We start from the raw sequence: 20,394 nt of genomic DNA, 5'->3' as shown, positions 1-20,394 counted from the left end.
GCGCTGAGTCCTAACCACAGGACTGCCAGGGAATTCCCTTCCTGATTCTTGTTTAACCTTCTTAAAATCTACTGAGGGAAGAAAATGATAGCAATGGATTGCATTCAAGTGTATTTTAAGGGACTTTCCTGGTGGTCCAGTGGTTAAGACTCCATGCTTCAATCCCTGGTTGGGGAACTAAGATCCCACACGCCGTGCGGCGCAGCCAGAAAAAAAAAAAGGTGTATGTTAAGCCTTTTCTCTAAGGGAACAATAAATGTTTGGGTCCTCTGTCTAAAGGAAGTGTAAGCATTTAAGAGAAGTCCCCATCTTGGTCCATGAAATCACCCCCTAAACATCCACAGAATCGTCCAACAGTTTTCAAATATCTTTTAAAATTGTGAAACATTTGCTGAAGCAAAATCTTACCAGAAACCCAATATGTAAAACAGATAAAAGCTCATCTACTGGGGAGGGAGGGTGTGCCGCTCTCTCCATCCAGACAGCCACCATGGAGGTTCCCACAAAACCCCCAGGGCTCTTCCGAGAACAATCTGAAAACCTATAAAAAGTTACCAAGACTGGAAATAAGGATAACTGGTATCCGGTCCTCACTCTATCCTGATTCTGTCATTAATAAGTTACATGACCTTGAATGGGACCTTTTACCTCTACAGATTTCCATTTTCTCATCCAAATTGAGGGAGGCAGAGAAAATAACCTCTGAGATGCTTCCAAGCCTGAGGTTCTATGACTTCATTTAGATTCACACATTTTAATATCCCTGCCAGGACTGCATTTGCACAGAACACAAAGTCTTAGGGCAAAGCAATAAACATCAGATTGGGGAAAGTCATCCTCTTCCCTGTAAAAAGGAGAGGTATGAAAGGAGGAGATGAGACGGCTGTGGCCTCCTTGTCACCATGTATAAGGACAGGGTTGAACACACGGTCGCAAGGGAGGAGGCAGGGAGTCAACTGAGCAGAAGTCACAGGTCCCAGACAAATGGATGCATTTTCTAAAATACAGTCAAACCAAGTCACCCTGCCCCAAAGAAAGTCCTGGCAAACAGAGGTAGCTTCTTACCTGAGTCACTGGCCATGGGTGTCCAACTGTAAGAGCCTGGAATTCAGAGACCAGAGTGACTTAACACTGAGAGAGAGTTGATTAATAAAATGAAATAGGGAAGGCACGTCACAGCCCAGCTCCTCCCTGAGCCCTGCCCATGTCTACATTTGGAGAACAGGTTAAGTCAAGCATCAGAGACTCCCAGAGTCCACACGGCCAAGCAGGGGAACCAGGCATGAAGATGGAGTTCAGGGTCCATATCTGAATTCTCCACTCTGTGGATGATTATTTTTACTGTCTTCCTTTTCTTGCATTTACTTCCATTTATTTCCAGGCAAGCTTCCACCTTGCCTGACATGAATAAAGGGCAAAAGACTTGACTTTGCATGGTAGAGACTTCAGAATGAATTCAAAGTAGGAGGGCCTTGTAGGAGTCCTCCACTAGGGGGGACTAGGGGGCAACCCAGTGGGAAGAAGGTAGAAGATTGCACTTGACCTGTGTTTGGACAGCAAGCACACAATTATTACTTAAACTCTAGACTTCTTTGGGAAGCGTGGGTGGAGAAAGCTTGTTGGTCCATGAAATCATGCCCTAACCTGTTTGCAACAGTTTTCAAATATCTTTTAAAATTGTGAAACATTTGCTGAAGCAAAATCTTTGTTGGTGGAGCTTTGGAGGGAGAACTAAACCCCCTCCACCACCAGCCACTCCGTGGTACAACCACTGCCAGCTCACGATTGTTGATTAGAATGGCCCTGAGGCTGGGGGCCACTCCTGGAATCTGGCTGGACCACAGGGAGACCACTGGAGCTGGGGCAGTCGGTGAATGGAGGAGTGGGGGTCATGTCATTCTCCCCACTCTCAGTAATGATGGATGGCATCTCTGGGAACCTGCCTCAGCTGCTCGCAGCAGCTAATGTCGTCCCTTAGCTTTACCTCTGGTACTTTAGTCACTTCTCCATTATAACATGAACCCTATCGTTCTGTCATGATGTGTTTACAAGTCAGCCTGTCCCGCTAGACCGTGGGCTGCCAGAAACCCTCTCCAATTTTCTGCCAGGAAACAGAGTAAGTGCTCACTCAATGGTTGTAGAATAAATGACGTTAGTCGTATCTCCTTTGATTCGTGCATCGTGGATCCCCACCATGATTCAGGGTGTCTATCACTTGAAGCCACACAGTCTATATAAGGTGTGCCTGAAAGTTGCACTTCCATACAGCCGAGCTGGTCTGCCTGTCCTTTCCAAACCATCCTCTACTGTTTAGAGTTGGTGCTAACCTATGCAAGCGTAAATCCTGCCCCTACCATAAATGCCGAATTTATCACGGCACTGGTACCTACAGTTCTGCCAGGGGCAAGCATATTTCTTAAACTAAGTCATGCTCTCCTCCTGGGTTCTCTTATTCTTTATAAGTAATAGCAGGAAGTGTAAGGAGACAATTGCCCTGGGGTTACCCATGCTTTGCTTTTACAGGTGTTGACCAATTGTGATCTGATGCCTAGACTAGAAAGAACTTGAAGATGGGGTAGTCCCTCGAGGGAGCAGACATTACTCCTATTAATCATCCAGGGAAAAGGTAGCTCCTGGAGCAGAAGATAGGGAACACAAAAGAAAACAGACTGTCCAAGTTGTGTACTGCAAAAGCCTATACACACTCAAGTGCAAGCTGAGAGAGTATTTGCCACGAGGGGGCAGCAGTGACTGGATAGGGAAGTCTTTGCAAGGAAGAGACCCATTGAGAGAGACCAGGGAGAGAGCAGCCTGATCTAACACCTGGTTTAAGCTCCTCTTCGTGTATAATTCCCTTCTGCTTTCCCAGGCCCTCAGTCAAGTTGGTTCAGTGTTCCAGTCTATTTCAACTAATCCCTGGGGTCCTAGGGAAGGGTCTGGTACTCCCTCAAACCCGAGGAGTAAAAGGGAAGCAGCCCCTCTGGATGAGCATGGGGGTGGCAATGGTGGTAACTTAGGTGTCCAGTGGGAAGACGATCTGGAGGACAAGAGTTGAAAAGAATCTTTCCCTTCAGGGTGGGAAAGAGCATTTCACTGAAGGAGGGGGAAAGGCACATACAGATGTGCTTGGAATAAAATTTTACCCACCTGAAAATGTTCCAGCCAGTTCGCCCACCCGACGTATCTTCCATACGTCACTTTCCACTTATAACGGCTCCCTCTTAAATGGATCTATAATGTTCCTAATGGGAGAGCATTTTTCCATTCTGTGCAGAACATCCAGTGCCACAAAGATTGTTGTGACATGTGCAGCCCAAATGCCAGTCCTCCGGCAAAATGCAGAGGCCTGCTCTTGCCATTCTCTTTTAGAAATGGCAGCTTCTATGCAAGACCATGTGAACAGCACAATATAGCTGTAAGGATATCTATTTCGTCCCTTTGTCAGCTTTGATGCCAGCATCAGCATCTCTTCTCATCCCTGCAGAAGAATCCACTTGGACCTGGGGACCAAAGTAGAGGCAAGGGAGGTGGAGGAGAAGGTTCACCCCTCTCCCCGGTGATGGTCCCCATTGCCATAGTGACAGGTTCAAGGGCAAGCATGTGACCTAAGATGATCCCACTCAGAGCCAAGTTCAGGATGGTTGTTTAATGACTGTGGAAAAGCAAATATGTAGTCTTGTTGCTGCTGCAAATCATTTTGCTACCATAAATGGCAAACCAATCCAGAGATAAAAACTAACACTTGGAGGAGGACAAAACAGAGAGAATCACAGAAGAACAGAGCCAGGGCCCTGAACATACCGTGCCCAGAGGTCTTCTTCTCTGTGTACTTTTCAGTTACATGAACCAGTAAATTGTCTTTGTTGTTAAGCCCAGTTCAAATGGAGTTGTCTGGTACACGCAACCAAAACTGTGACCAACTGAGAGAGTTCTGGAACCCAACAGTGATCTAGGATGAGAGGAGAGGGGAGGGAATGTCAGTGTGACACTGGGTCAGGCAGACAGTCAGGTAATGGCAGGACTTGACAGGGGTGTGTCCTGGGGGTGCAGACCTCCCAGCCCTGGTTGCCAGCCTCTGGTGGAAGCCAGAGAGGAACCTTGGAGAGTGAGCAGGTGAGACCCCAGCTGAGGACACTCTCCTGAATGAACTCAGAAATCCTCACGAGGGACCCAGAAACCCCTGCTTTGGAGGCAGACAGACCATGATTCAAACGTCAGCTTTCCTTTAACAGTTTTTGACCTTGGACACATTTCTTAACATGTATCAAAATATCCTTATCCGTAAAAATGGGGATACTTGGGACTTCCCTGGTGGCACAGTGAATAAGACTCCACGCTCCCAATGGAGGGGGCCCGAGTTCGATCCCTGGTCAGGAATCTAGATCCCACATGCCGCAACTAAGAGTTCACATGCCACAAGTATGGAGCCCCCCTGCCGCAACTAAGACCCGGTGCAACCAACCAGATAAATAAAATTTTTTTTCTAATGGGGATCCTTGCCTCATGGAACTATGTGATGATGAAATGGGGTAAGATCACAGGCTCTAGAACCAAATCACCTCGATGCAAATCCCAGCTCTGTCCCTGGCCAGCTGTGTGCATTGGGAAGCTAGATACCCACTCTGTGCCTCAGTTTTCTCCTCTGTAAAATGAGACTAAAAGCAGGAGCCAGCTCATAGGGTTGGTATGAGGATCGTTGAGTAAATTAAAGTGCTTAGTATAGTATCTGGCAGATAATAAATGTTCCATGACTTTTAACTATCTATATACAGTCCTGTTGGGTGAATACGTATCAGACTCACTAAACAGCACAAACCCTCTGACCCTGCAATCCCACTTACATGAGGGAAGCAAAGAAGGAAAGAAGTAGAAACAGGGAGGAAGAGAGAGGATAAAGTTTATCTCGGAGTTGTTTATAATAATAAAATTTGGAAATATTTCAATGCCCTTCAAAAAACTTTTTTTTACAAATTATAGTATATCTGTAAAATGGAACACTATGTGTCTATTAAACACAATAATGTATAGCTACTATTAATGCTGTGGAAAGGTATCTATAATAGAAGCAGAATGTACAGGATGATAACATTTTGTAATGAATGTATGGATGTATATGCACAGGCAGAAAATAAGAGTCGAAATGTCAACAGTGGTTGTCTTTGGGTGTTGGGATTACGGATATTTGCTTTCTTGCTTATATCCTTTGATGTGGCCCAATTTCTAAAATGAGCATTAATTTTGCAATCAGAAAAGAAAAACTGTATTCAGCCATTTTCATTCAAAAGTAAATAAATAACACTCTGAGGGTCATCTTCCTTCTCCTCCCTCAGATTTGCCTGTCCAGCTAGGTTGGTGATCAGATGTCCAAGACTCAGCCTCCTCCTAACTCCTCAACCCTCAGTCTGCTACAGTCTTCTTCACCTCGGGGCCGAGTACCACCCACCCCGTTCTCTACTATTGTACTTTTCAGACTGGAATACACTCATTTCTAGGACTCTCTCTCCCACCCAACTGGGAATAGGCAAGAATCTGACACAGAGCAGTGATTAATAAAGCATCTCTCCTTTCCTCCTTGCCTCTCTGTAAAGGATTCTATTTTGCATCCGTAGTGCCCAGCAAAGTGTGTGACACATACTAGTAGATGCCAAACAGGGAGTGGGCATGTGATTGTGCAGTAGTACAGGGCCCCATTCTCGGAAGAGCCCTGCGCTTGGGGTGTAATGCTCTGTGGCCAGATAAAATTATGATTTTATCTTAGAATTTGTGTTTTGTAATTGAGGTCTGATGGGGCAATGGAACACGCACAGGGGCCTAGAGCTCTGCTCTAGTGCAGTCCCACCTCTTGTTGCCTCCCTGGGACAAGGGGCTCAGCCTCCCACTCCCCCCACCCCCGAGTACCCCGAGCCTCAGGGAGTGCAACATTAGATAGAAAATAAAAAACACTCTGTCCTCCTTTTCTTTGGAGGGGGGCATACCATGCAGCTTGTGGGATCTTAGTTCCCCGACCAGGGATCAAACCCGGACCCCCTGCAGTGGAAGCGTGGAGTCCTAACCACTGGACCACCAGGGAATTCCCCAGTCTGTCCCCTTGAGAGAAAGACCATGGAAGAAAGAAACAAGCTTTTTCCTGTTTTTTGAACAAGGGACCCTGCATTATCATTTTACATTGGGTCCAGCAAATTATACAACCAGCCCAGGCACCAAATATATATTTCTTAGGTGGGTGAAATATTGAAGGAGTGGAGAAGAGATAAATGGCAGACAGGACTTTTTACCTGAGTTCAGGTGATGGCAACTCCATCCTTCCAACAGCTCAGGCCAGAATTCGTGGACTCATCGACACATCTTTATCTCTTACACCCAACATTCAATCTACCAGAAAATTCTGCTAACTCTTTCAAAAGAAATTGCAACTCCTATTTTCTCATCTCCTCTACTGCCATTGCCCTGGTCCCTGCCACCATCCCTTCTCACCTAAATCGCTGAGGTGACCTCCCAGTCTCCCCCGCGTCTGCCCCTTCTCTCCTACAGCCTGCTCTCATCACACCAGCCAGAGTCATCTGTTTATGTTTTAAGTCAGATCGTGTCATGCCTTCTTACTACCCTCCAATGCCTCCAAAGGATGAATTTTACTGCTTTCATTTTTTTAAGTGCATTTTAAGTAACTGCACAGTGGAGAAACCAGACAAACACTACCTTCCTTCACCAAGTGAGGAAGGCTGATGCTACCAGGGAGGCTGTGTGGGTCTCACGTACCCTTGAGACGATGTAAAGAGAAGGGCACCTCACCTCTGTGATAGTCTCTCCAAAAACCCATCACCCCGTCTAATCATGAGGAAAACATCAGACATGCCCAGATTGGGGCATATTCTACACAATACCTGGCCAGCACTCCTCAACTCTGTCATGAAAAGCAAGGACAGACTAAGCAAAACTGTCACAGACCAAGGAGATTGGGAAGCCATGCCAACTGAATGCCATGGGGAACCCTGGATTGGATCTTGATACAGAAAGAGGAGATAATGGAAAATCTAGAAAAATCCAGATAAAGTCTGGAGCTTAGTTAATACTTGCTATTAACGTTGTTACCTATTTTGTTTTATTGACTTTTATTTATTTTTTTTAAATTTTTTTTTTTTTTGGCTGCATTGGGTCTTCATTGCTGCCACGGGCTTTTCTCTAGTTGTGGCGAGCGGGGGCTACTCTTTGTTGCGGTGTGCGGGCTTATTGTGGTGGCTTCTCTTGTTGTGGACCACAGGCTCTAGGCGTGTGGGCTTCAGGAGTTATGGCATGCAGGCTTCAGTAGTTGTGGCACGTGGGCTCAGTAGTTGTGGTGCACGGGCTTAGTTGCTCCGTGGCGTGTGGGATCTTCCCGGACCAGGGCTTGAACCGATGTCCCTGCATTGGCAGGCAGATTCTTAACCACTGCACCACCAGGGAAGTCCCAGAGCTTTATTTTTTAAATCAGGAATAGGTACTGAATTTTGTCAAAGGCCTATCAAGATAGTCATATGTTTTTTTCTCTTCTTAGATATATTAGCATGTGAATTATATTAATGGTTTTCTAACATTGAGTAATGCTTGCATTGGGGGTGATATAGCCCACTTAATCATGAAAAAAAGTGAATTTGATAAAAGTGAAAGTCCTTAAATAGCCTTTAAGGCTTTCTCCGTCACTCCTCCACCCCCTGCACTCTGGGCCACAAACCGGGTGGCTTAAACAACAGAAAAGTATTTTCTCACAGTTCTGGAAGCTGGAAGCCCAAGATCAGGGTGTCAGTAGGGTTGGTTCCTTCCAAGGGCTGCGAGGGAGAATCTGTTCCAGACCTCTCCCCTAGCTTCTGGTGGTTTGCTAACAATCTCTGGAATTCCTTGATTGTGGAAACATCACTACAGTCTCTGCCTTCATCTTCACATGGTGTTCTCCTTGTGTGCATGTGTTTGTGTCCAAATTTCCCCTTTTTATAGGACAACAATTATGTTGGATTAGGGCCCCCTCTGATGACCTCATCTTAATTAATTAATCTGCAAGGACCCTATTTCCAAATAAGGTCCCCTTTTTTTTTTTTTTTCGGTATGCGGGCCTCTCACTGTTGTGGCCTCTCCCGCTGTGGAGCACAGGCTCCGGACCTTTTTTTTTTTATTTAAAATTTATTTATTTTATTTTTTTATTTTTGGCTATGTTGGGTCTTCGTTGCTGCACTCTCTAGCGCAGCTCCCTCTAGTTGCGGTGAGCCGGGCTACCCTTCGTTGTGGTGTGTGGGCTTCTCACTGCAGTGGCTTCTCTTGTTGCTGAGCATGGGCTCTAGGCGCACAGGCTTCAGTAGTTGTGGCACACGGGCTTAGTTGCTCCACGGCATGTGGGATCTTCCCGGACCAGGGCTCGAACCTGTGTCCCTTGCATTGGCAGGCGGATTCTTAATAAGGTCCCATTTTGATGTAGTGGAGGTTAGGGCTTCAACATATGAATTTGGGGGGAAGGGACACAATTCAGTCCATAATACTCTCTAATCGTATCCTCTTTTTTTTTTTTTTTTGCAGTACGTGGGCCTCTCACTGTTGTGGCCTCTCCCGTTGCGGAGCACAGGCTCCGGATGCGCAGGCTCAGCGGCCATGGCTCATGGGCCTAGCTGCTCCACGGCATGTGGGATCCTCCCGGACCGGGGCACGAACCCGTGTCCCCTGCATCGACAGGCGGACTCTCAACCACTGCGCCACCAGGGAAGCCCTCGTATCCTCTTTTGTCCCTTAGAGCTCTGCTCTGGCCACATTGTCCTGCTGGCTTTGCTCCTGCCTTAGGGCATTGCCTCCACAGTTCACACTTCTGGTAATGCTCTTCTGTAGATGCTCCTGTGGGTAATTCCCTCGCCTCCTCCAAGTGTTTGCTCAGATGCTACCTCCTCAATGAGGCCCAGCCTGTCCACCTACTTACAGTTGCATCACCATTGCTGGGTGTCCCTAACCCCGCTTTATTTTGCATGTTTCTCCCCCACAGCACTTACCACTTTCTAACAAACTATATAATCTATTTGTTTACTATAGACTCTATTGTTTATTGTCTGTCTCCTCTCTAGAACATAAGCTTCACAGGGGCAGTGATCCTTATCTATTTTTATCACTGTATCCCAAGTGCCTATGAGACAGCTTGGCAATTAGGGTGCCATAAAAAGTTGTTGACGAAAGAAAAGGAAAGAAAGACGGATTATATTTCTAGACACTGGGAGACCCACGAGTGGCTTGCCTTCTGTTTATCTCGCATCTGGCCTCTGGGAAATTACCCTGGAGGGAAAGTGGACCCCATCATGGCTTTGGACAGCATGAGACCCCTAGCGATGCTGACAGCACCTGAGATCTAGCAAGAGTAGGGAAAAAAAAAAACAATCTACTCCTGGTGGCCAGAGGATGTAGTTTCAAAATAAATCCAGAAGAGGGCAGCATTACCTTCAATTCAAACCAAACACGGGGAGGGGGCCGGCAGGCAGACGAGGGGCGGGGCGGGGCGGGGCGGGGCGGGGCGGGGCGGGGCGGGGCGGGGCGGGGCGGGGCGGGGCGGGCAGTGAAATAATCCACGTGGAAATACCCTCTACCCGCTAGAAGTTGGATTAGGCAGCCAATGTCTAGAACCTAACACCACCTTTAAAGGTCTGCAAACCTTTTCGCATACATTCATTCTACATTCATTCTCCCCTTAACGACCTCCCAGATGAGAGTTTAGCAATTGCCAGAGCGTGAGCGCGGCTTGAGATGAGCAGTTGAAGTTTACCACCCGTTTGGTCGTATCTCACAAACTTGTCACAGGCTTCATGAATAGCTGTCCCTGTGGCCATCCCCCTTCCTCCGCAGACCCTTCCTCCAGACCAGCGGTTCTCAGTCTCTTTGTGTGAACCCACACTTTTAAACACAGCACGTTTGGACACACTTGGCAAAGCAATTAAAAGGTATTATTTCAGACAACTGAAAATCTTTTCACAGATTTCTTATAGCTCACTTTTTGGTTCTCCAAAATTCCAAAATTGTCTTAGTCAGCTGGGGCTGCCATCACAAAATACTGTGGACTAAGTGGCTTAAATAACAGATATTTATTTCTTACAGTTTTGGAGACTGAAAGTCCTGGTAGGGTTCTTGGTGAGAGCTCTCTTCCTGGCCTGCAGACCGCTGCCTTCTGTGCAGAGACAGAAAGAGCTCTGGCCTCTTCCTCCTCTTTATAAGGAGACTAAACCCATCACTTGTGGGGGGGGGGGCGGGGAGCCATCACCCTCATGACTTCATCTAAACCTAGTTGCTTCCCAAAGACCCCACCAGCACCACAAAATACCATCACATTGGAGGTTAGGACTTCAACACATGAATTTTGATGGCCCTGGCAGATTCAGTGTCTGGGGAAAGACCTCCTGGTTTACTCCAACTTTTGTTACTTTTTTCTAATTCTACTAAAATGTAACCACGGGGGTTTCCCTGGTGGTGCAGTGGTTGAGAGTCCGCCTGCCGATGCAGGGGACACGGGTTCGTGCCCGGGTCCGGGAGGATCCCGCATGCCGCAGAGCAGCTGGGCCCGTGAGCCATGGCTGCTGGGCCTGCGCGTCCAGAGCCTGTGCTCCACAGTGGGAGGGGCCACGATGGTGAGAGGCCTGCGTACTGCAAAAAAAAAAAAAAAAATGTAACCACAGGAAGTGACTGATCTCCGTTACAGCGATCTTGGATTTTCTTCCCAAAAAAAAAGAATTTTGATGGGACACAAACATTCACTCCATAACAACCACCATGTCCCAGTTTGAGGAGAATGATCTCCTTGCCTGATAGCACTCTCTTACATATTCATAAGACAAGGTTCTAGCAAGTTCTAACAAACTTCTGTCTTTAATGCAGACTTGCTCATGTTCTCTTACATGCTGCCAGCTGCACTAAGCTCTACTCTGTGTGGCTCAATCAGCATAATCAACATTTTGTCTGACAGACGGGGCAGGCAAAGTAGCATCCTTGGTTGCAATACAAATAAACAGCACAAATATTTACCTGGGAGTGGAGGGGTTGGAGATGGGAACTGGGCAGATGGGAGGCAGGTGGAAGAAGACTTTTCATCAATAGCTTTTAATTTTTTTTATTTTTGAAACACGTGACATAGTTCCCGTTCTAAGTTTTAAGTGTGAAGTATAATCTTAACATGTTAAAAGCCAGTAACTTAACCATGGGAGTGGGAAATATGTCGTGCTGCTGGGAGCTATCCTTGAAGCTCTGGTATCCGCACTTGTATGTCTTCTGGCTGCTCTCTCACCTTCCACCCAGCGAGCCAAAGAGGCCTCGGCCAACTCCAGGAAGCATCTTCCTGGGCCTGGGCCTAGAGGCCTGTCACTTCTCTTAGTTCCCATCACTCCAGACCCTTAACTCCAAGTCAGCTCACGCTGGACTCTCTTGGTCCTTGACCCTCTTCTGTCACTGGTCTGTCTAGCTACTTACACTCTCCCCTCCGTTGCAATCAAGGGCGTCCTGGACTCTCCTGTCTCCCGCTAGGCCCTCTCTCTGTATTGCTGCTAGATGCAATTCCAAATAGCTCCGCTGCTGTCCTTCCCCACTCTCCTAGGCACCAAAGAAACCTCAGGCCCTGGGGCTTTTTTTTTTTTTTTTTTTTTGACTTCTTTTTTATTGAAGTATAGTTGATTTACAATGTTCTGTTAATTTCTGCTGTGCAACAACTGACTCAGTTATACATATATATACATTCTTTTCTTTAATATTCTTTTCCATTATGGTTTATCATAGGATACTGAATATGGTTCTCTGTGCTATACAGTAGGACCTTGTTGTTTCAGGCTCTGGGTTTTAAACTCGCCCTGGCAGTGAATTCTCATGGACTCTCCTGAACTATTGAAACCCACCTACTTTCCCTGGCAACATTCCCACTTTCTTTCCCTTAAAATAAGGCCCTTAAATCAACTATACTTCAATTAAAAAAATTTTTTTTAATATATTTGAAGGAAATTTTTCAGAAAATTAAATGTGTGTTGATATACAAATTCCATAATAACATATTTCTATATTTAAACTTTAAGTATTTTTTTTTTTTTTTTTTTTTTTGCAGTACATGGGCCTCTCACTGTTGTGGCCTCTCCCGTTGCGGAGCACAGGCTCCGGACGCTCAGGCTCAGCGGCCATGGCTCACGGGCCCAGCCGCTCCGCGGCATGTGGGATCTTCCCAGACCGGGGCATGAACCAGTGTCCCCTGCATCGGCAGGCGGACTCTCAACCACTGCGCCACCAGGGAAGCCCTAAACTTTAAGTATTATAATAATAGATAACTAATTATCTTAGTGAAATAATAGTCACACAAACTTATATTTCCTTGATTTATTCAAAATATATTCTTCAACCTCAACGAAAAAACAAAATAAGGCCCTTGATTTATACTTGAACATAGATAGTATAACCAGCTTCCTGCTGAAATTACCTCTCCTAGTCCCCATGCCACAGACCCGATCAGCCTGCAGATGAGTTTCCTTGGCTACACAGGTTTGGTTTCTTTGTTTGTTCATTGAAATTAGAATTGATTTTCAACCTATTAAAATTTAAACTTTTTCACATTAAAAGAAATCTGGATTTCTATCCTCTCTTCTAAAATTTGGAAGATGGGACAATACTGAGCTCATGGCAAAAATCAGCTAAAGGGCTTCCCTGGTGGCGCAGTGGTTGAGAGTCCACCTGCCAATGCAGGGGACACGGATTCGTGCCCTGGTCTGGGAAGATCCCACATGCCGCGGAGCGGCTGGGCCCATGAGCCATGGCCGCTGAGCCTGCACGTCCGGAGCCTGTGCTCTGCAACGGGAGAGGCCACAACAGTGAGAGGCCCGCCTACCACAAAAAAAAATAAATAAAAATAAATCATCTAAAGTTGGTACATAAAGGAGATCCTAGAAGTAGAACCACATTCACACCATCACTTGATTTTCAACAAAAGTGTCAAAGCAATCAAATGGGGAAAGGAAAATTTCATCCATAAAATGGTGGTGGAATAACTAGATATGGAAAAATATGAACTTTGATGCCTACATTATACACAAATATTATGTTGAGATAAATCCTAGGTCTAGATGTAAAAGCTAAAACTGCAAAGCTTTTAGAGAAAAATGTAGATGAATATCATGACTTGAGCATAAGCAAACTATTTTTTACAAATCAAAGAAAGCAATAACCTTTAAAAATTTTTTGGTGAATTAGACTTTGTCAAAATTTTAAGTTTATGTTCATCAAAAAAGACACCATTGTAAAAAGTATTAAACAAGCCACAAGCTGGGAGAAAATAATTGTAAAACATGTATGTGACTGGCATCAAGGATATACAAAGAATTCCAAAAATAATAAAACACAAACAACTCCCCCCAAAATGGGCAAAAGATTGGAACAGACACTTCACAAAAGACAATATACAAATGACTACTATATACATGAAAAGTGTTCAACATCATTGGTCATCAGGGAAATGCAGATTATAACCACAATGGAAATACCACTATGCAATCACCAGAATGACTCAAAAAAATGTTTAAATGATAATATCAAGTGCTGGTGAGGATGTGGAGCAACTGGAATTCTCATACATTGTTGATGGGAATGTAAAATGGTGCAACCACTTTGGTAAAAGGTCTGGCAGTTTTTTTATAAAACTAAACATACTCCTCTTCTATGACCCAGAAATTCCACTCCTAAGAATATACCCAGAGATGTGAAAATACATGTCCACAAACATATTTGTGCCAAAATATTAATAGCTTTATTCATAATAGCCAAAAACTAGGTGTCCATGCATAGGAAGATGGATAAACAAACTGTGGTACGTTCATAAGTCAAATACAATGGAATACTTTTCAGCAACAGAAAGGAGAGCTGCTGATACACTCAACAACATGGATGTATCTTTAAAACTTTATGCTGAGTGAAAGAAGTCTTACACAAAAGAGTATATACTGTATGATTCTGCTTTTATAAAGTTCTAGAACAGGCAAAACTAATCTATGAAAGAAAAATAATCAAAACCGTTGTTGCCTTAGGGGGATGGAAGCAGAGACAAACTTAGGAGGAACGTGAGGCTATTTTGCGAATGATGGTGATGTTTTCTAGATTGGGGGATATTTCTCAATGGAAATTTAGATGACAGGAGCACATTATTTGTCAAAACTTAGTGAATATACACTGAAGGTCTGTGCATTTCACTGTACATAAATTTTATATCTAAAAACTAAAAACAAATATTGATCTCTAGTTAATGTACAAACTGGTGTATTTAGGGAGATGTGCATGCAATTTACTTTGAAATATTTACAGTAGAAAGAAATAAAATTGATTAATGAATAAATGGATAGATATTAGATAAAGCAAGTAAAATGTTCCTAGTAGAATCTAGGTACTAGGTAGATAGGCATACAGTGTAAAATTCTTTCAGCTTTGCTACATGTTAGAAATTTTTCACAAAAATGCTGGGGAGGCAGATCAGCTGGCACTAAGTCTTGGCTAACTCCTTGAAGCAGAGTGTACACCCTCCGGTTTGCCACACTCCACACCCCTCCTTATTGCCTCATGCCCACACTGCTTCACTCACCTACATTACTTGCACCCCTCAATACAGGGTTGTTTTATCCTAAACACATATGGCATATCCTAGTGGTTATTACATAAATCTCTGGAAGAGGCAGAACAGCATTGTACCAATCCCAGCACTTACCAGTTTTGTGATCCTGGGCAAATTAATTAATCTCTGAGCCTCAGTTTTTTCATCTGTAGGATAAGTGAAGTGGTGAATGCAAAGTTTCTAGCACACAGTGGGCACCAGGTAAATGTTGACTGTTACCACACAGTTTAACGTATTGAATTTGCAAATGTAAACAGATAGAATAAGGACTGCTTTTCACAGTAAGAAACTCTATAGAGTTTCAACTCACAGGGGAAAGAGTGGCAATACTATTTTTCTGGAAATTGCCCTATTTGTTTTCACTAAATTTCTTCTCACAGAGAAAAAGCTATCTATTCAGTAGTTGTTTAACGAGCACCGGCAACAACTACAAATACTACCTGTACCTGTGGGCTAAGCAGAGACTCTGCCACAGAGACTTCAGTGAGGCAGCTGCAATAATAAACATATGCTCAAGCTCCAAAGGGGGCAAGGAAAGCTTCAGGGAAGAGGGAACACTTGAGTTGGATCTTGCAGGATGGATAAGAGTTTTCCAGGTAGACCTGGGGAAGGTGAACTGTCCAGGCAGAAAGTACAACATAGGCAAAGGCACTGAGCAGTGAAAAAGCAATGGGATCCTCAAATCTGATGAACAGTTTGTATTATTAAAGTCCAGGGAAGGCAGGAAATGAGACTGGAGAGGGAGGTAGTGACTAAATCACACCCTGTTTATAAAGTTACAGAGTCTGAGTTTTGTGCAGCACAAAAAAAAAAAGCCTCTGGTACAGTTTAGGAAGATACTTCTTCAGCAGAGCAGGGCTAGATTGACAAGGGAGAGACCTGAGACAGGGAGACCAGTGAGGTACCAGTGCTGCCCATTGCTTGGAAAAATTGCCTGGGATGCTTGTTAAGCATACAGATTCCAGGGCCCTACCCCAGGCCGATTGACTCAGAGTCTAGGAGAAGGGCCTGGGAATCTAGATGATTAGCAAGCACCCCAAGTTTTCCAATGAACTTGGAAAACACCAAATCCAGGAGATGGCAGCCACCATCCTCTGAAAGGGAATGAAGGGCTGAACTGAAGCATTCGGGGAAGGAAAGAAGGGGCGTACTGCAGCGTGATTTAGAGGAAAGAATCTACATAACGTGGCAAGGGTTTGCATGTGGGGGAGATGACGTCCTGGCATGACTCTGTAGATGGCTCCACCATTTGCCAAGATAGGGAATGCAAGAAAAACAGCAAGTTCAGGGAGAGGAGGTAATGATTTCCGCTGGACCAGGATGAATCAAGATCTTGAGAGTCAGCACTGTCTTGGTGGTGGTTAAAATCATGGCTGGTTGAGGTCACCCACGGAGCGACTCTGGTGTGAGAAGGGAGGAAAACCACAGCTCCCAAATGCATTTGATGTCTCTTGTGCTTCTCACACAGATCTGTAACTTGGATGTCTCACATCCTCTAACCACGTTAAATTGTAATCAGGACAATAAATTACATGCATGAAGTTTGGAAATAGGCAAGCAGAAAACTAAACATTCCCTAGGTCTCTGAAACCCAGATGCGTGACAGAGTCAGGCTGCCTTCTGCCTTTTGATTTAAGCCAGGGACAGAGCTGATGGGTGACATTGACCAGCCCCCAAGGAAACTCCCTCTCTCGTGTATTTATTCCTTTGTCCTCTTGATGCTATTTAAGGAATAAACACTTCCCCTTTAAAGATGGTCCTTTAAAAAATATGGAGATGGCATAAAGAATATATTAGTTGTCAGAAAACCTAAGTTAAAGTCACATGAAGTTGAGCAAGTTAACCTCAGAACTTCTTTTTCCTCTTGTGTAAAATAAGGATTCTAGTAACTGCTGTAAAGAACAAATGAGAAAACACACTTTATGCATGTCAAAAACTCTGCTTGGAGCACGGGGAACTATATTCAATATCTTGTAATAACCTATAATAGAAAAGAAAATATATATATATCTATATAAAACTGAGTCAGTTTGCTGTACACTTGAAACTAACACAACATTGTAAATTAACTATACTTCAGTAAAAAAAAAAAAAAAACTGCTTGGGGCTATAATGAATAAAAACCCACTCTCACTAGCTCAAGTCAAAGATGGTTTATGGAAATGATACAACAGGCAATCTTGCCAACTCGCAAGAACAGGAAATGAAGTACAGTTGGCCATTTAGGGATTGGAGCTGAGAGCCTGACATTAGTTCCACAGTAGCATCTCTTTGGGCAGATGGTGTCCCATCTCTGCTTCTCTCTGCAGGTCCACACATCCCCACATGGCAGACACTGCAGTTGTCTACCCACCACCCGTTCCCGTTCCTTCCTCACTAAGAGGACCTCGGTTTGATGAGGATGATCTAAGCCAGTTACAACAATCTACGGTCCACTTTCCCAGCCTCCTTTACACCTAGCAGTGGCCATTTATAAGGTTCTGGCAAATGAGGCTTAAGGAGAAGACTGCTGGGAACTCTGGGAAAGCTCTTGCTTTTCCTGACAAAAGGCAAGGCACTGCTTGTTGCCACCTCTTCCTTTTTCTTCCTTTTGGCTGTGATAGCCAGAGCAGCAGCAGCCATCATGGGACCATGAGGAAAAGGCCAAAAGAATCACAGAGAGGTCTTTCACCCTCAGACATCATTGAGCCCCTGAACCAACATTGTCCAACAAGTGGAAATTATGTGTAAAATAACAAAACCCAAAGACAAAAACCAACTTTTTTTTAAAACTTCACCCCCATGCTTTTAAGCCATTATGAGTTAGGTTTTTGTTACTTGCATCTGAGGGCACTCCTTCTTCTTTTTTTTTTTTTTTTGGCCACCGCACAGCTTGTGGGATCTTAGTTCCCCACCCAAGGATAGAACCTTACCCTCGGCAGTGAAAGCCCAGAGTCCTAACCACTGGACCACCAGGGAATTCCCCTGAGGGCACTCTTGACTGATAATACTGCCAACTAATTTGGGAGTTTCCAAACTTCAATCATCCTCAAACCTTCTGTACCATTTTGCCATGTTCACTCAAATACAGTGTTCTTTACATTTATTCACTTGTGTTAAATTAAATACCTATTTTAAGCCTTGTGCTCTCATGTGTGTCATTTTTTTAATACCCATTAGAATAAAATAAATAAATAAATGTAACGATTAAAATTAAAACAGTTTCTGGATGGCTGAGTACATTTACCTGCCACGAGGGTGGTACACCCCATCTCCACAGGGAAGATCCTGCTCTCAGGACACTTCTAGACCTTGCCTGTTCATTTGTATCCTTTACAATGTAAGTAAAAAAGAATAATAATTTTTAAATTTTAATTAAATTAAATTAAAACAGATTCACCATGTACCACCCCAAATCATCTCGTTTTTACCAGTGGAGCACTTTGCAAAAGCAAAGCCAGATGACTAGATATTCCTGTTCCAGATTTCCAGGAGGGAATGCTATAGATGAGGGTCTTCCCCTGAGTCACATGGTGCATAAGGCCGTACACACTTCAAGTAGCTCAGGGGAGATGGAAATAGTTGGCAGGTCTACCACAACCTTATACAGGATGATGATGATGATGATGGTGAAGGAGAAGAAGGAGAAATGGCCCCATTTCAAAGCTAAGATTTCTCTGTACATCAGTATAAAACAACTAGGGAATATTGGTCAGTCCTTTATGTCTGTTCAGAGCAAGCTACATGGCCAGGGGAGAAACAGGAATGCCAGGCCAGCTAGTATAGCTGGTACAGCAGAAGAGGAAGGCCTTCATATTCTCCTGAGCACTTTGCTATGCCCATCTCCCAACATTGTCAATCTAGTGTTCACTCAACTATAAAGTAACATTTCAAGTCAGTAGAGGAAAGATGGGTTATTCAACACATGGTATTAAGATAGTTGGAAAATTATTGGGAAAAATTAAGTTATATCTCTCACTCTACACAACACACACACACACACACACACAAATTCAGATGAATTGCAGACAAATATTTTTTAAAAACCACAATTTATGTTACATTCATACAATAAACTATCATTCAGCAGTTAGAAAAGAAAGAAATCAATCCATAGGTACTGACAAGGAAATATTTAAACACTGTTCAATGAAAAAACAAGTTATAAATAACACATATAGAATGATGCCGTTTATATTGAATATGTGTGTGTATCTTCATATGAACATATAAGAGTTTGAAAGCACAGACCTTAATCAAATAGCAGTGATCACTTCTAAGGAAGTGACTAGGATGTAATCATATATTGCTCTTGTAATTAAAAATAAGCAGAAACAGATAAAACTTTAACTAAAAAATGATAAACTACAAACTAATAGAGAAAACAGAAGAATTTTTCAATAATTTTGATGTGACAATCAGCTTTCTTAGTACTATGCCAGTGACAAAAACCATTTTTTTAAAAAATTGAGAAAATTGACGTGAAAATGAAAAATCTCTGTATAGCAAGGCAAATCAACAGCATAGCTAAAAGACAAATAACAAAATGGAAAAAAATATTTGCAACGTGCTGGAGAAAGAGTAGTATAATTAAACTATGGATTATTTAGAAATAAATAAGAAAATTACAAGCCAAATAGAAAAGAAGTAAAAGACACAAAGAAGCACTCCATAAAAGAAGACTTGTTAATGTCCAAAATTCATATTCAAGATGTCAAACCTCACTAATAATTACATCCAAGCAAATTAAAATGAGATTCATTTTTCACTTAGATGGACAGGATTGAAAAGATTTCTAATAGCCGGTTGTTGGCAAGAGTGTGTGGAAACAGGCAACCTGACATCCTGTTGATGGAAGCTTAAATTGGCACAGTCCTTTGGAGGGCAATTTGGAGATGGGTATCAAAATTTGAAATGTGCATATGTGCTGCCCTCCTCTAAATTTATTTTAATAAAATAATGGTGCAGGTGTGCAAAGCTGTACTGAAAAATTAGCAACAACCTACATGATTATCAAAGGGTTTTTGTTAAATAAATGTATGAGACTCAGAGGTGGATACCAAGCAGGTGTTATGAAAGATAAGGACAGTTTTTATGTATTGACACAAAGGATACAATGTTAAAGTGAGAAAAACAGCTCACCCAATTCCACATATAAGGTGATCCTCTTTTGTTTAATATATAACCCACTGGCAAGGTAGACGCTCACCATTTACAGTTGTTATCTCTGTGGGGGAGAATTTCCAGGGAAATTTTCTATATTATTTACATTTTTTATAAGGAGCATGTATTATCTGTAGGATAACTAAAGTCAATAAGTATTTCATTTTGAAAACTCAAGGAAGACAAATGCTATTTATGCTGTCCTTTAAAGGATTTCTGCACGTATTCTTTTATTCAACAAATATTAAGTTTATTATATGATAAGTTGTGTCTCGCGGATGGGGGTGGACACAAAAGGCACTTGGACCTAAGCCCTGGAAACCTCCCTCTACTTCCTGACACCAAACCAATACTCTCACTGGGCCCACCGCACGCCTTCCTCCTTGCTTGTGCCACAGAGGAGTTGCGTCCCTCAGCCACCGCAATGCCAGTTTGTGCCCTACTGTCTGTCTACCCACCATTCTCTCAGAAGCCTCACACTATTAATTACCATCTTTGCTTTACCTCCAACTTCTCTTTTGCAGCCTACTAGTCCTCAATGAAAACTGCTCAAGCCTCTTCCATACTAATGGAGGGAAGGAAGGAAGGAAGGAAGGAAGGGGGGAAGGGAGGGGGGAAGGGAAGGAGGGAGGGAG

The 20,394-nt window shown here is 43.5% G+C and overlaps 1 protein-coding gene across 2 annotated transcripts in view; it reads right to left on the bottom strand.

Annotated features, from left to right (window-relative positions):
- CXCR1 (C-X-C motif chemokine receptor 1) overlaps nucleotides 1-1,092 on the bottom strand; it is a 40,430-nt gene extending 39,338 nt beyond the window's left edge. Inside the window, exon 1 of one of the 2 annotated variants that reach the window (XR_014294869.1) lies at nucleotides 1,066-1,092. Coding sequence is in view for 1 of the 2 variants with exons in the window: in XM_082630689.1 (XP_082486815.1) it covers nucleotides 1,066-1,081 (16 nt within the window). In the remaining variant the exon portion in view is untranslated. The remainder of the gene's footprint in view (nucleotides 1-1,065) is intronic. The other variant, XM_082630689.1, reaches the window with a different exon arrangement.
- Nucleotides 1,093-20,394: the final 19,302 nt, after the last annotated feature.

This window comes from Mesoplodon mirus (genome assembly GCF_964341445.2).
Source record: "Mesoplodon mirus genome assembly, chromosome: 8".
NCBI lineage: Eukaryota > Metazoa > Chordata > Mammalia > Artiodactyla > Ziphiidae > Mesoplodon > Mesoplodon mirus.
This window is presented reverse-complemented; position numbering and strand designations above follow the sequence as displayed.